At 41.6% G+C, this 12,244-nt stretch overlaps 1 protein-coding gene across 3 annotated transcripts; it reads right to left on the bottom strand.

The window, feature by feature from the left end:
• Window positions 1-527: 527 nt before the first annotated feature.
• Window positions 528-11,672, bottom strand: LOC139578114 (sulfide:quinone oxidoreductase, mitochondrial-like). Of its 3 annotated transcripts, none has more exons than XM_071405350.1 (10): window positions 11,291-11,672; window positions 7,034-7,285; window positions 6,460-6,630; window positions 4,023-4,076; window positions 3,314-3,514; window positions 2,880-3,089; window positions 2,204-2,387; window positions 1,857-1,924; window positions 1,236-1,414; window positions 528-991 (listed from the first exon to the last, which is right to left on the bottom strand). In XM_071405350.1, the coding sequence occupies exons 2-10, from the start codon at window positions 7,262-7,264 to the stop codon at window positions 934-936; spliced, it is 1,356 nt and encodes a 451-aa protein (XP_071261451.1). In that variant the 5' UTR covers window positions 7,265-7,285; window positions 11,291-11,672; the 3' UTR covers window positions 528-933. The 3 variants fall into 3 exon arrangements, with proteins under 3 accessions (XP_071261451.1, XP_071261450.1, XP_071261452.1); XM_071405349.1 differs by having other exon boundaries at window positions 11,286-11,658; XM_071405351.1 differs by having other exon boundaries at window positions 11,385-11,523.
• Window positions 11,673-12,244: the final 572 nt, after the last annotated feature.

The following is a 12,244-nucleotide window of genomic DNA, read 5'->3' as shown; positions in this document are numbered from 1 at the left end:
AGTTAACATGCTAAGTAGTTGAAAAGTAGCTAAAATGCTAAAGTTGTCTGTGATGAGATTCGAAGGCCTACTTGCTAGTGGAGGTGGCAGGATTAGCAGCGCTGCTAGCTAAGGCATTGCCATCAGGGTCAGTTCCCCCCTCTTCTGGCACTGACAGTTCTCTGGCTCGTTTCGGGTTTGATTCACAATTTTTCTGGATTTTTTAACTTGAATAACATCATCATTGCTTCTTCTTATCCATTTTTTTTTTTTTAATTAGTCTTTCCCACGTTTCAAATTCAGTAGGGAGACGACTAGCGTCTACGTACGTGACTAAGTACAGTCGGGACCTCTTCCCTAGCTGACCACCACTACCAATACCTGTATCAAGATCAGTTACTTACCCCCACCGACCATACCCATAACCTTTAAGTACAAATAAGAAAGCAGGTCTGGAATCAGTGTGGGAGGATAGGATGATTACACAGGATCCTCACGCTTTTAGCTGATGGTTTTTCTGGGGGTTGGGAGAAATAACAAGTAGGCAATTTGATTTGACTCTGATAGCTTTTATTAGAATGTTTATAGTGCGAACAGTGATACAATTAATAAATCATTCCGCAAGAGGTACCAGATCCGGGAAAATAGGTGATCTGGCTCAAATTAAGCACTGACAGTATTATTAGGTTTTATGAAAAAAAAGAAAAAAAATCTAATTGGATTTTCAATACCTTGTTTAATTGTATTATGAAATTATGGTTATTCAAATAGTGGTCTGGGAATAGTGTTGCAATGTTCTAGTAACTTTCCCAAAATTACCAAGTTTTCTAGAAATCCTTGGAATTTTGGGAAAGTCACAGAAATTTTGCAACCCTATCTGGGAATCAAAGAAATGAGAGAAAAAGTTGATTACATTGTAGCAGTCTGAAACAGCTGAATTGGTTGTATAAGCTTCTATTTCATCCCAAGGTGCATGATTTTCCTGTATGGTCCTGGTCCACCCCAAAACCCCCTATGGGAAAAATATCAGATGTTTGGACAAATATTAGCAACAAAAAGCTCTATAAAACATGTATTCCCTGTTTAGTCTACATAAAAGGTTGGGTTTATTAGGGCACACAACAGAAAACATTTAGGGATGGAAAATGAAACTGAGCATTTCTTATCGGTCAAATCAAGTAAATCCATTCCTTTTTGTGCCCCCCCCTTGGTGCCTTACGAACACGACCCAGTAATTATCTTTGACAGCTACTTACTTGAGAAGTCCATGCCAGTACAGATGAGGCATCACGTCAGCTTTCATGTGGTACATGGTCCATCTCTCCTTGCTTTGGTCAATAGGGAATGTCTCCAATGGCTGCCCACTATAGTCAAACTCAGCCAGAATGACGGTGTTGTAGTTCGTCACCAAAGGGCAGGATGTGTAGCCATCATACTGTAAACAAGTAAGTAAGGGCTGTTCAAAGCGGAGTGCCTGGATACAGCCCTTAGCCGTGGTATATTGGCCATATACCACAAACCCCTCGAGGTGGCTTATAGCTATTATAAACTGGTTACCAACGTAATTAGAGCAGTAAAAATAAATGTTTTGTCATACCTGTGGTTTATGGTCTGATATACCACAGCTGTCAGCCAATCAGCATTCAGGGCTCGAACCACCCAGTTTATAATAATATGGATACGTCCCAAAAGGAACCCTATTCCATTCACAGTGCACTACTTTTGACCAGGGCCCTGGTCATAAGTAGTGCACTATATAGTGTGTCATTTGGGACATACCCTGTGTTATCTTGAAGATTCTAAAAATACTAATCCGCAACGATCTGTAATTTTTAATACGAGGTTAAGTGTAATTAGTGTTATGTAAGGTAACGTACCTTACTATCCGGCTTTTCATTCTTCAACACTTTTGAAATTGTTCTGTCCAGAATACTAGACTGGGCAGCTGGAAAGAAAATGCACCATATTCTTACTGATGCTCTTCCCCATGCTCAACAACAATTGTAGTACATGTAGGTACAAGTTTTCAACCTCGCACCTACTCATTCAAGGTTTTTCTTTATTTTTACTATTTTCAACGTTGTAGAGTAAAGATGACTGCTATGGTGTGTGGTCATCCATACTAGAGCAAAAGTTTTGCAAGAGCTGTTTCCCCTGGTGTTTAGTTGTGGTATTATCATTTTTTACAAGTGGCAAAACAGGAAAAAACAAAAAAACGACTTACCCACGGCAGCAGCTGTTTTGGATGTCGGCAGGTTAGTGCAGTCTCCGATCCCAAACACGTTGGGATACTTGTTATGTTGAAGGGTCTCTTTGTTGACGTCCAGCCAGCCAGCCTCATCAGCCAATAAGGATCCTTTAACCACCGGGTTGGGTCCCATCGGAGGAGTGACATGAAGCATCTCATACTGAAAAAGAAAGAAAAGCTTGATTCCCTGACTGAAAATTAGCACAAACAAAATCAAACTATTACTGTCTTGTTGTTGCCCAGCAAATTCTCAGATAGTTAGTAAGTTAAGCTTTAGACAAGTAAGCCTTGTCTGAGCCAGAATGACCCATAGGCTCCTGCCCTATCTCCTAATTATGTAGTGAGGCAGCTTGATGTACCAGCACACCCCCTGGACAGGATGCTAGTCTATCTCCTGTTTCTGTAGTGTGAGTCAGCTTGATGTACCAGGTACCATTTTTTAGAGTCTTTGGGGATCAAACTCCCAATCTTCTTATCTTAGGGGAGAAACACCAACCACAAGGCCACTGAGATATTGAATGCTACAATAAATGTGACTACATCTGCATACTATGTTACTTAGCATCAGTTTTCTATGTCAACTTAAATAATATGTTAGAAATCTATGAACAAACCCTTCGGCTACATTCTGTGTTTTCCATTAGCAAATTACCTCAAACACTTTGGTTTCTCCGGGATTGTCGAGGTTTTCAAACACAGCTTCCTGCTTGTCGGCCCGGACCTCGATGAGATTTTGTCTGAGATTCACCTCGATGTCGCGACTCTTCACAATCTCCCACAATGCATCTGCATATTTCTTGACCCCAAACAGCACTGGCAGTGATGTGTTGTACACAACGTTGGCATTAGCCCTTTTTCCTGTCTTCGAGAGGGATCAGAATAAACCTGTTATAATATTGAGGAAGGGTATGACACAGATGAGAGCTGGGTTGTGTTCATTAGGTACCAGTAAGAAATACACTTTTACCATTTCAAAACGTTTTGCTACGGTGTGCACTAATGAACACAAGTCAACCCAGATATAAAAAGGTATTCTGAATCCACATTTTTGTAACAGTTTATCTGATGCATTTTATATCACAATACCTTTCTGAGATAAGCATCGGTCAGGTACATGATCTTCTGTGGGGCTCCTGCACACTTCACCGGAGTGTTGGGGAAAGAGAATACAGCATTTCCCTCCTTAAAGTTCTGCAGTGCACTCCAAGTCTTCTCCACAGTTTGTACGGAATAGTTTGAACCAATCTTAAATTTGACCCAATCTTCAATCTCAGGCAGGCCCTTGATCTAGAGAGTGATTGTGAGAGACAAAAATAGATGATCATTGGCAGAGACTGACTCATACTATAAAAGGATTTATGTTAAAAGGCCCATTGCAGTAAAAAACGTGATTTACCTGTATTTTAAACATATTTCCACACTAAGGTTGGAATAATACTGTGAAATTGTGAAAAAATATGATAATGCCCTTTTAGTGTAAGCGCTGTTTGAGAAGGCCACCTGAAATTTCTGCCTGTTTTGGTAGAATGGAGTTTTGGCCTGCCTGGTGACATCACCAGACAATACATTCGTTAATAGACCAATAAGAGAGTTCCAAACCTCCCCACTCACAATCTGCTAAGAAGCTATTTTTGTTTATTTTTTGACCATTTTAATTGATAACAATTCACAGTAAGTTATTTCATTGTTCCACAGAAATGATTTGATATTGAAATAAACATGTCTGCATTGGACCTTTAAAACAATATTGAGGGAGTGGTGAAAGGCATAAAATAAACAATATGGTGCGTATTACCTTCTCATAGTGTAGCTGTAAACCTAAAGCCACTATCAGATATTGGTAGGAGATCTGTTACAGGGAAGACAATACAAGTTCCAGTCAGTTGTAAGGTAAAATTATTGTAGGCCTTGTTATTAACAAACATACACCGAGTATACAAACCAATGAATAACTTTGATCTTTCCATGATATAGACTGACCAGGTGAAAGCTATGATCCCTTATTGATGTCACTTGTTAAATCCACTTCAATCAGTGTAGATGAAGGGAAGGAGACCGGTTAAAGAAGGATTTTTAAGCCTTGAGACAATTGAGACATGGATTGTGTATGTGTGACATTTAGCGGGTGAATAGGGAAGAAAAAACAAATGTTTCCTCTCATTTTTTTCAGCACTGAGCACATTTCAGGTCTGCTGAGCGCAAACGTTGTTAAAATTCTGTGCAACTTCCAGAACGCGTTTACTGTGAACACTGAGGCTGTAACCACTTTAAGTTACAGTTTTAACCGTGGTCAAGTAGGCTACTGTGGCTATTTGATCATAATCTAGACCTACCAGAGTGGCCTACCATCAAAAACAATGGAGAAAATGCATCCCATAACATTTTAACATGGAAATAGCTGTTCTATCATTCAGCCTACAGTAGCAGACAATGTGTGGTGTTCAATGTAGACCTACATTCCATGAGACTTTTGAAAAAAACATGCAGGGCTTGACATTAACCTGTTTATCCACTTGTCCTTCAGACCAGGTGACTGAAAATGTAAAATGCATTATTATTCTGATACCATTATTACAGAGAATCAGACAAATTATGCTACCCTCTGCCTATTCACTACTTAGCTTACTCAAGCCTGTTTCAAAATACAACACTGCCCTTTTAAGACAAAAAAAGCTTGTTACCTGACTCGCTTTTCAAAGATGTCTAGAAATGTACATGTTTTGAAATGCTCTTGTAGGAAGCAATCACTCCACTATCGCTGACTACAAATGATCTACAACTGGGCTAATAACTCACTAACTAGCAAAATAAATGAACAAAATGTGCACACATGGCTACATGCAGCTCTCCCTTTGATCTCAAAATCACTGCATCTCATGCTGTTACGCTCATGCTGTAAACACGGTCCAGTTCAAAGTAACCGATCCATATGGCAACGGTCTATTTGCATATAGGCCTACTGTAGCTCTGATTGGTTATGCCGCACCGGTCTGTTCAATCTCGTGCTTCTCTACGTGGGCCAATGTTTCTCCTGGGCGGCAGTCCCGGGGCGAGCGCGAAGTTTAGAGTGAACATGGAGTGCAACTCACTGTTAGGAAGTCGTTCCTAATGTTTGGTGTACTCCGTGTAAAGGACATGTAAAGCTGAATAATTTCATTGTCATTTGTCCAGTTGCAAATCATGATAATCTATATTGCAGGCCTCTCCAACCCTGTTCCTAATTTAGTGAACCTGACTCTAATAATTAGCTGGTTGATAAACTGAATCATGTCAGTTACAACTGGGGTTGGATTGAAAACCTACAGGAGAGTAGCTCTCCAGGAACAGGGTTGGAGAGCCCTGGTGTAAACTTACAGGAGGGTTCCTCTCTGGGAACAGGGTTGGAGAGCCCTGGTGTAAACCTACAGAGGGTTCCTCTCTGGGAACAGGGTTGGAGAGCCCTGGTGTAAACCTACAGAGGGTTCCTCTCTGGGAACAGGGTTGGAGAGCCCTGGTGTAAACCTACAGGAGGGTTCCTCTCTGGGAACAGGGTTGGAGAGCCCTGGTGTAAACCTACAGGAGAGTAGCTCTCCAGGAACAGGGTTGGAGAGCCCTGGTGTAAACCTACAGGAGAGTAGCTCTCCGGGAACAGGGTTGGAGAGCCCTGGTGTAAACCTACAGGAGGGTTCCTCTCTGGGAACAGGGTTGGAGAGCCCTGGTGTAAACCTACAGGAGGGTTCCTCTCTGGGAACAGGGTTGGAGAGCCCTGGTGTAAACCTACAGGAGGGTTCCTCTCTGGGAACAGGGTTGGAGAGCCCTGGTGTAAACCTACAGGAGGGTTCCTCTCTGGGAACAGGGTTGGAGAGCCCTGGTGTAAACCTACAGGATGGTTCCTCTCTGGGAACAGGGTTGGAGAGCCCTGGTGTAAACCTACGAGAACAGGGTTTGAGAACAGGATTGGAGAGCCCTGCTCTATAGCCTTTTATCTTGCCATCTGATGTTGAAGTGTTATGGCTTTTTCTGTTTTTTTCCCCAGTTTAGCATTTTGCCTCCAGCACCTTCACTAATCGGTTTTGCTGTGTGGGGTAGATTCAGCCTATTATCCGCAGGAAAAATGAGCAACACAGATTATGACAACACTTGACTGACCTTTGCCTTCAGATGGAGACCAAGCCCTATAATTACATTTTATAACTTCAACCAATGAGAAATAAATCAAATATACGATATGGAAAGTAAACAGCCCAACCTACCTCCATGCCATTTCCTGTGCGCACAGTGTTTGTGTCTGGGTCGATCTCCTGAACCCTGGATCTAACCCACTTAACACCAGACGGCACAACACTGGCGGTGGGGCGACCGGAAGAGGCCACACCTTTAGCCCCGGCGCCAACCAATGTCCAGATGGGCTGATAGTAGTGCATCTACGGGAAGAATGTTGCTTATTATAAACTGGGAGGTTCCAGCCCTGAATGCTGATTGGCTGACAGCCGTGGTATATCAAACCGTATACCACGGGGTATGACAAAACATAGATTTTTACTGCTCTAAGGCACCTTGGGGGTTTGTGATATGGCCAATATACCACGGCTAAGGGCTGTATCCAGGCACTCCGCCTAAGAACATCCCTTAGCAGTGGTATATTGGCCATATACCACAACCCCTCCTCGGGCCTTAATGTTTAAATATATACTCTTGTGCACGAGACTACATGTTCCACATCCAAAATGGCCTCCTATTCCTTATGTAATGCACTATGGGCCCCTGGTCAAGTAGTGGACTATATAGGAATAGGGGGCCATTTGAGACACCCACTGTCTTTAATACCTCACTGGGTTCCACTATGGCCACGTTTTCCGCCCCTAGCTTCCTCTTCATCCGAGCACTCATTGTGATGCCACCACTTCCTCCTCCCAGCACTAGGACCTTGTAATGCTCTTTGGAGGAGGAGGCATGGCTGTTGCTGCTGGTGTGGAGATGACAGAGGGCTATAGCAGCAGTCCTATGGCACTGCCGCCACAGGGCTGGCTGCCGATGCACCACTCTGACTGTAGCCATGTATTCCTTTCTGTATGATCTCTAGAATGGATTCAAAGTCAGGATTCAGTTACAGTGATGACATAGGGCCTAGTGACTGACAGATTATTGACAGGCAGGGATTACATAGGGCCTAGTGACTGACAGATTAGTGACAGGAAGTGATTCCATAGGGCCTATGCCTAGTGACTGACAGATTATTGACAGGCAGTGATTCCATAGGGCCTAGGCCTAGTGACTGACAGATTATTGACAGGCAGTGATTCCATAGGGCCTAGGCCTAGTGACTGACAGATTATTGACAGGAAGTGATTCCATAGGGCCTATGCCTAGTGACTGACAGATTATTGACAGGCAGTGATTCCATAGGGCCTAGTGACTGACAGATTATTGACAGGCAGTAATTCCATAGGGCCTAGTGACTGACAGATTATTGACAGGCAGTGATTCCATAGGGCCTAGGCCTAGTGACTGACAGATTATTGACAGGCAGTGATTCAATAGGGCCTAGTGACTGACAGATTATTGACAGGCAGTAATTCCATAGGGCCTAGGCCTAGTGACTGACAGATTATTGACAGGCAGTGATTCCATAGGGCCTAGGCCGAGTGACTGACAGATTATTGACAGGCAGTATAGTCAAAGGAAAAAAACGCAGAAGGTGCATGTGTGCAAGCATAAAACACGCACTTACAATTAGGTTATTTAGGCTACTGGTTATATTCGTCTTATGTGTAGGGGTAACTGTTCTATCAATCGGACTTCTTTAACCTAGCTAGTTTAGCTTAGTGGTTAGTGTGTTGGACTAGTAACCGAGAGGTTGCAAGATCGAATCCCCGAGCTGACATGGTAAAAATCTGTCGTTCTGCCCCTGAACAAGACAGTTAACCCACTGTTCCCCAGTAGGCCATCATTGAAAATAAGAATTTGTTCTTAACTGACTTTCCTAGTTAAATAAAGGTAAAAAATATATACTTTTTTAAAATTGCCAACCCACATATGCATATTTCATAGCCCCTATGTCAAAAAATAATAATAACATTGAGCAAAGTGATTTGAAGTCTATGCAGAGCAGCCTATTCACATCATTCTACCAAGACATCTACTAGCTTGGGTTACATGTGGAAGACACATTTCAGTTGAATACATTCAGTTGGACAACTGACTAGGTATTCCCCCTTTCCCTTTCAATGTAACTTATTCTGGGAGTCTGCTGGGACCACTCTAAACACTAGTCAACAGTTAAATGGTGAATGATAGGATCTCTGATGATCCCATAGAATGTAAAACATATGGACGAAGTCATCGATGACGTCACCCCATTGTTTCCTATGAAGATTCTCAGTGGCGTATTTGATGATCAGGAAGTGTGATTTCAGTGTGTCGAAATCTTGCGACATGGAGGATGTTTTTTGGAAACATTGCATGCGTAGTTTGAGCTACTCTAGGAAATGATGTTGCAGGTTAGCTCAGTGCTGTCCTTGTGGAGTTTCTCAAATTGAAGGCAGACCGAGGTACTGCAGGCTGCCATTAGCAACTAAATGATCCTCATTACTTCATCTGTATGTTAATTTTATCTTTATTTTAACTAGGTGTAACAGTTTAACTTTTAAACCGTCCCCTCGCCCCGACATGGGCGCGAACCAGGGACCCTCTGCACACATCAACAACTGACACCCACGAAGCGTCGTTACCCATCGCTCCACAAAAGCCGCGGCCCTTGCAGAGCAAGGGGCAACACTACATCTAGGTTTCAGAGCAAGTGACGTAACTGATTGAAACGCTAGTAGCGCGTACCCGCTAACTAGCTAGCCTTTTCACATCCGTTACATAGGCAAGTCAGTTAAGAACAAATTCTTATTTTCAATGACGCCCTAGGAACAGTGGGTTAACTGCCTTGTTCAGGGGCAGAACGACAGATTTTTACCTTGTCAGCTCTGGGATTCGATCTTGCAACCTTCTGGTTACTAGTCAAATCAAATCAAATGTATTTATAAAGCCCTTCTTACATCAGCCGATGTCTCAAAGTGCTGTACAGAAGCCCAGCCTAAAACCCCAAACAGCAAGCAATGCAGGTGTAGAAGCACAGTGGCTAGGAAAAACTCCCTAGAAAGGCCAGAACCGAGGAAGAAACCTAGAGAGGAACCAGGCTGAGGGGTGGCCAGTCCTCTTCTGGCTGTGCCGGGTGGACGCTCTGACCACTAGGCTACCTGCCGCCCGTGATTTTAAAGTAATCGGTTCAAGGACATACATCTGGTGAAACATAACCAATTATTGGTACCATAATTGTGTTCAATAATTTGTTTAATATACACGAATATTGACCAAGAAGATCGCCATTTACCCATTCACTATAATGGGGGATCCTGTATTCTGGTGACAATGCCTGCAGTACTGCGGTCGGCCTTCAACCATTATAGATGAGTCCCAGTCAGGGTTTATGAGAAATAGACATCTCGAATAGTGTCAGACTGGTATTAAATATCATAGATCACTCAGATTTGGTATCTGATGAGAGTTTTATACTCTTTTGGAATGTTTATAAAGCCTTTGATACAGTAGAACATTACATTATTTTTCATGCCCTTAAAAACAAATGTGGCTTTGGAGATATATTTAATCATTTTACAAAATGTCTGTATACAAGTGGCAATAGTGAAACAGTCTGTATACTGCTAACAGTCTATCTTCCCCAACTTTGCCCGCCCCCCCATACCCGGTTTGAACCAATGATCCTCCGCTGTGCAACACACGTGACCGCACTCCTTGACAACGTGCGAAAGGTACCAATTTGGTAGCTCCATCTGAGACATTTCCTGCTAACTGTGGAGTGAGTTTACGGCACGTTAAGATCTTTCAGGTTCCAATTGCGCTTAATGTGAATCATTCATTCTTGGGTTGAACATAAATACATGTGAACTGTTGTTGCCAGTATCCCACTGATTATTATTATCTGACCCTGCAGGTCATCTGCATAATCTCCACCAGGCACAGCCAGAAGAGGACTGGCCACCCCTCATAGCCTGGTTCCTCTCTCAGTTTCTTTCTAGGTTCTGGCCTTTCTAGGGAGTTTTTCCTAGCCACCATGCTTCTACATCTGCATTGCTTGCTGTTTGGGGTTTTAGGCTGGGTTTCTGTACAGCACTTTGTGACATCGGCTGATGCAAAAAGGGCTTTATAAATCAATTTGATTGATTTGATTGAAATGCCCTCAATATCTGACATCCCAGTTAAGGATACAATCACTTATCTGGAAATAACAATAACTTAAGAAACCAAAGCTAGATGTTTTCTGAACTTTAACCCTATCATAGAGAGAACTCAAAATAAATGTAACCCAGCTAGGAATCAGCCCAGATCCACTGTGCTAGCTGGGAATAATTGGTTACAAAGGGATGTATCTCTTTGGTTACTCTCTTTCTCAGAAGTTTCTTTTTAACTAATAACATTACATTCGTTTCATTGAAATGAATACAAAAGTGCTACCCTACTAAACATGAACTTAAAAGTTTTTTAAAGACATTGAGGTTTATTGTACCTTCTTTAATGAACAACCGGACTGTTTTACATTTATGTTATACCCGGAAGTTGTGGAAAGATATGTAGATTTTTTTTTTGATTATATACATGCACATTTTTCCCCTTCTACTTGAAAATGTTATATATTTATTTTTCTACAAAGTATTGCAAAGGCTATGCGAAGCCTTCTTAATCAAAAATCATTGTTATTTTAGCTCAATTCCAAATTCGTAAATGTAAGAGTCGAAAACCTATATTATTTGAGAATGAAATTAAACAATAAAAACTTTCTTCTTCTCATAACATAAAAAGCTATTAAAACTGAATGCTTGTACTTTTTACAAGGTGTTTATTAAAATATATTGTACGTATTCCATGACTGTTCTTTGTAATGTTTGTATACTTTTTTTTCTATTATATTGTATATTTTGAATTGCTTAAAAATACATTGGGCTGGGACTGAGTCGAGGCCCAATGTCACAACAGACTCCCAGAATTAGTTGCGTCGAAGCTAGAAACCTACCTTACTTATTAAGAAGAAAGTTGCGAAAACGGGATATGATCCTTGCAGGCTGGCGATCTATGACTGGCTACTCAGACTCCTTGCTCTGGTCAAACTTACTGTCGATCTACCTTCAATCTTGAACACACCTCGAGAGCGTGTCACCAATTGCGTAGTATAGTTTTCGTAGTAAGCCACTACAGTAGGTTCAAATTGGTCTCGTTTCACAAAACCCAGACTTCATGACGCTTGAAACAACATTCCGCCCACAATAAAGACATGCACGACTGCTTGATCAAACCTCTTCAAACGGAAGCTGTGCAGAAACATGAGTTGTAAACATAAATGACTGCGCAAGCTCATCGACCTGTTGAACGTCAATCAGCTGCTGAGTGCATTACTCGCAATGTCCACATGATGGCACCATTGTCAAAATAAATCCCTGGCAATAGGTCACTGCCAATGATGTACAGTATATAAACCCTTAAGATCCTTGTGTAATGTGATATTGTACCCCCTAGCCCAATTGTCCGTTGTATATTATTTATAAACTTGTGTTCCCACATGTACTTCCTGTATTGATTTGTTGTTAATTAAAAAAATAAAAAGTAAAACACTGGATTGCAGTTGCTATGTATTGGTCATTGAGAGACGGTTTGAAAGGCTTTGAAGCCACCGTTCGGCCATATTGGCAGTCCTCCATAGGAAGAATGGAATTCTACAGTATTTAAATGAAATGTTTCAAGGACAAAATGACATGTATTTAAGCATAATTTGTGTTTCAGTGGTGACATTTACATTAGTTATCTAAAATAAATGACGTTTAGCTAACATAATATAATTTAGAAGTATGCATTAAGGTGTCTGAAATAGAATAAATGTGGCAAAAACTAATGTAGACATTAATAAATACTTTTTTCAACGGTGGGAGGAGTGCCAAGAAAGTCAAAATGGGCTATATCATCAAAATTCCTGAAAAC

Source organism: Salvelinus alpinus, chromosome 6 (assembly GCF_045679555.1).
Source record: "Salvelinus alpinus chromosome 6, SLU_Salpinus.1, whole genome shotgun sequence".
Taxonomy (NCBI): domain Eukaryota; kingdom Metazoa; phylum Chordata; class Actinopteri; order Salmoniformes; family Salmonidae; genus Salvelinus; species Salvelinus alpinus.
This window is presented reverse-complemented; position numbering and strand designations above follow the sequence as displayed.

What these genes read in the sequence shown, in the direction of transcription:
- LOC139578114 (XM_071405350.1), bottom strand. Translation starts at nt 7,264, where the DNA reads ATGGCTACAGTCAGAGTGGTGCATCGGCAGCCAGCCCTGTGGCGGCAG. An exon ending in GAGAAACCAAAGTGTTTGAG is followed by an intron (nt 2,388 to 2,879) that starts GTAATTTGCTAA and finishes TTTCTTTTTCAG; the next exon opens with TATGAGATGCTTCATGTCAC. An exon ending in ATGAAAAGCCGGATAGTAAG is followed by an intron (nt 1,415 to 1,856) that starts GTACGTTACCTT and finishes ACTTGTTTACAG; the next exon opens with TATGATGGCTACACATCCTG.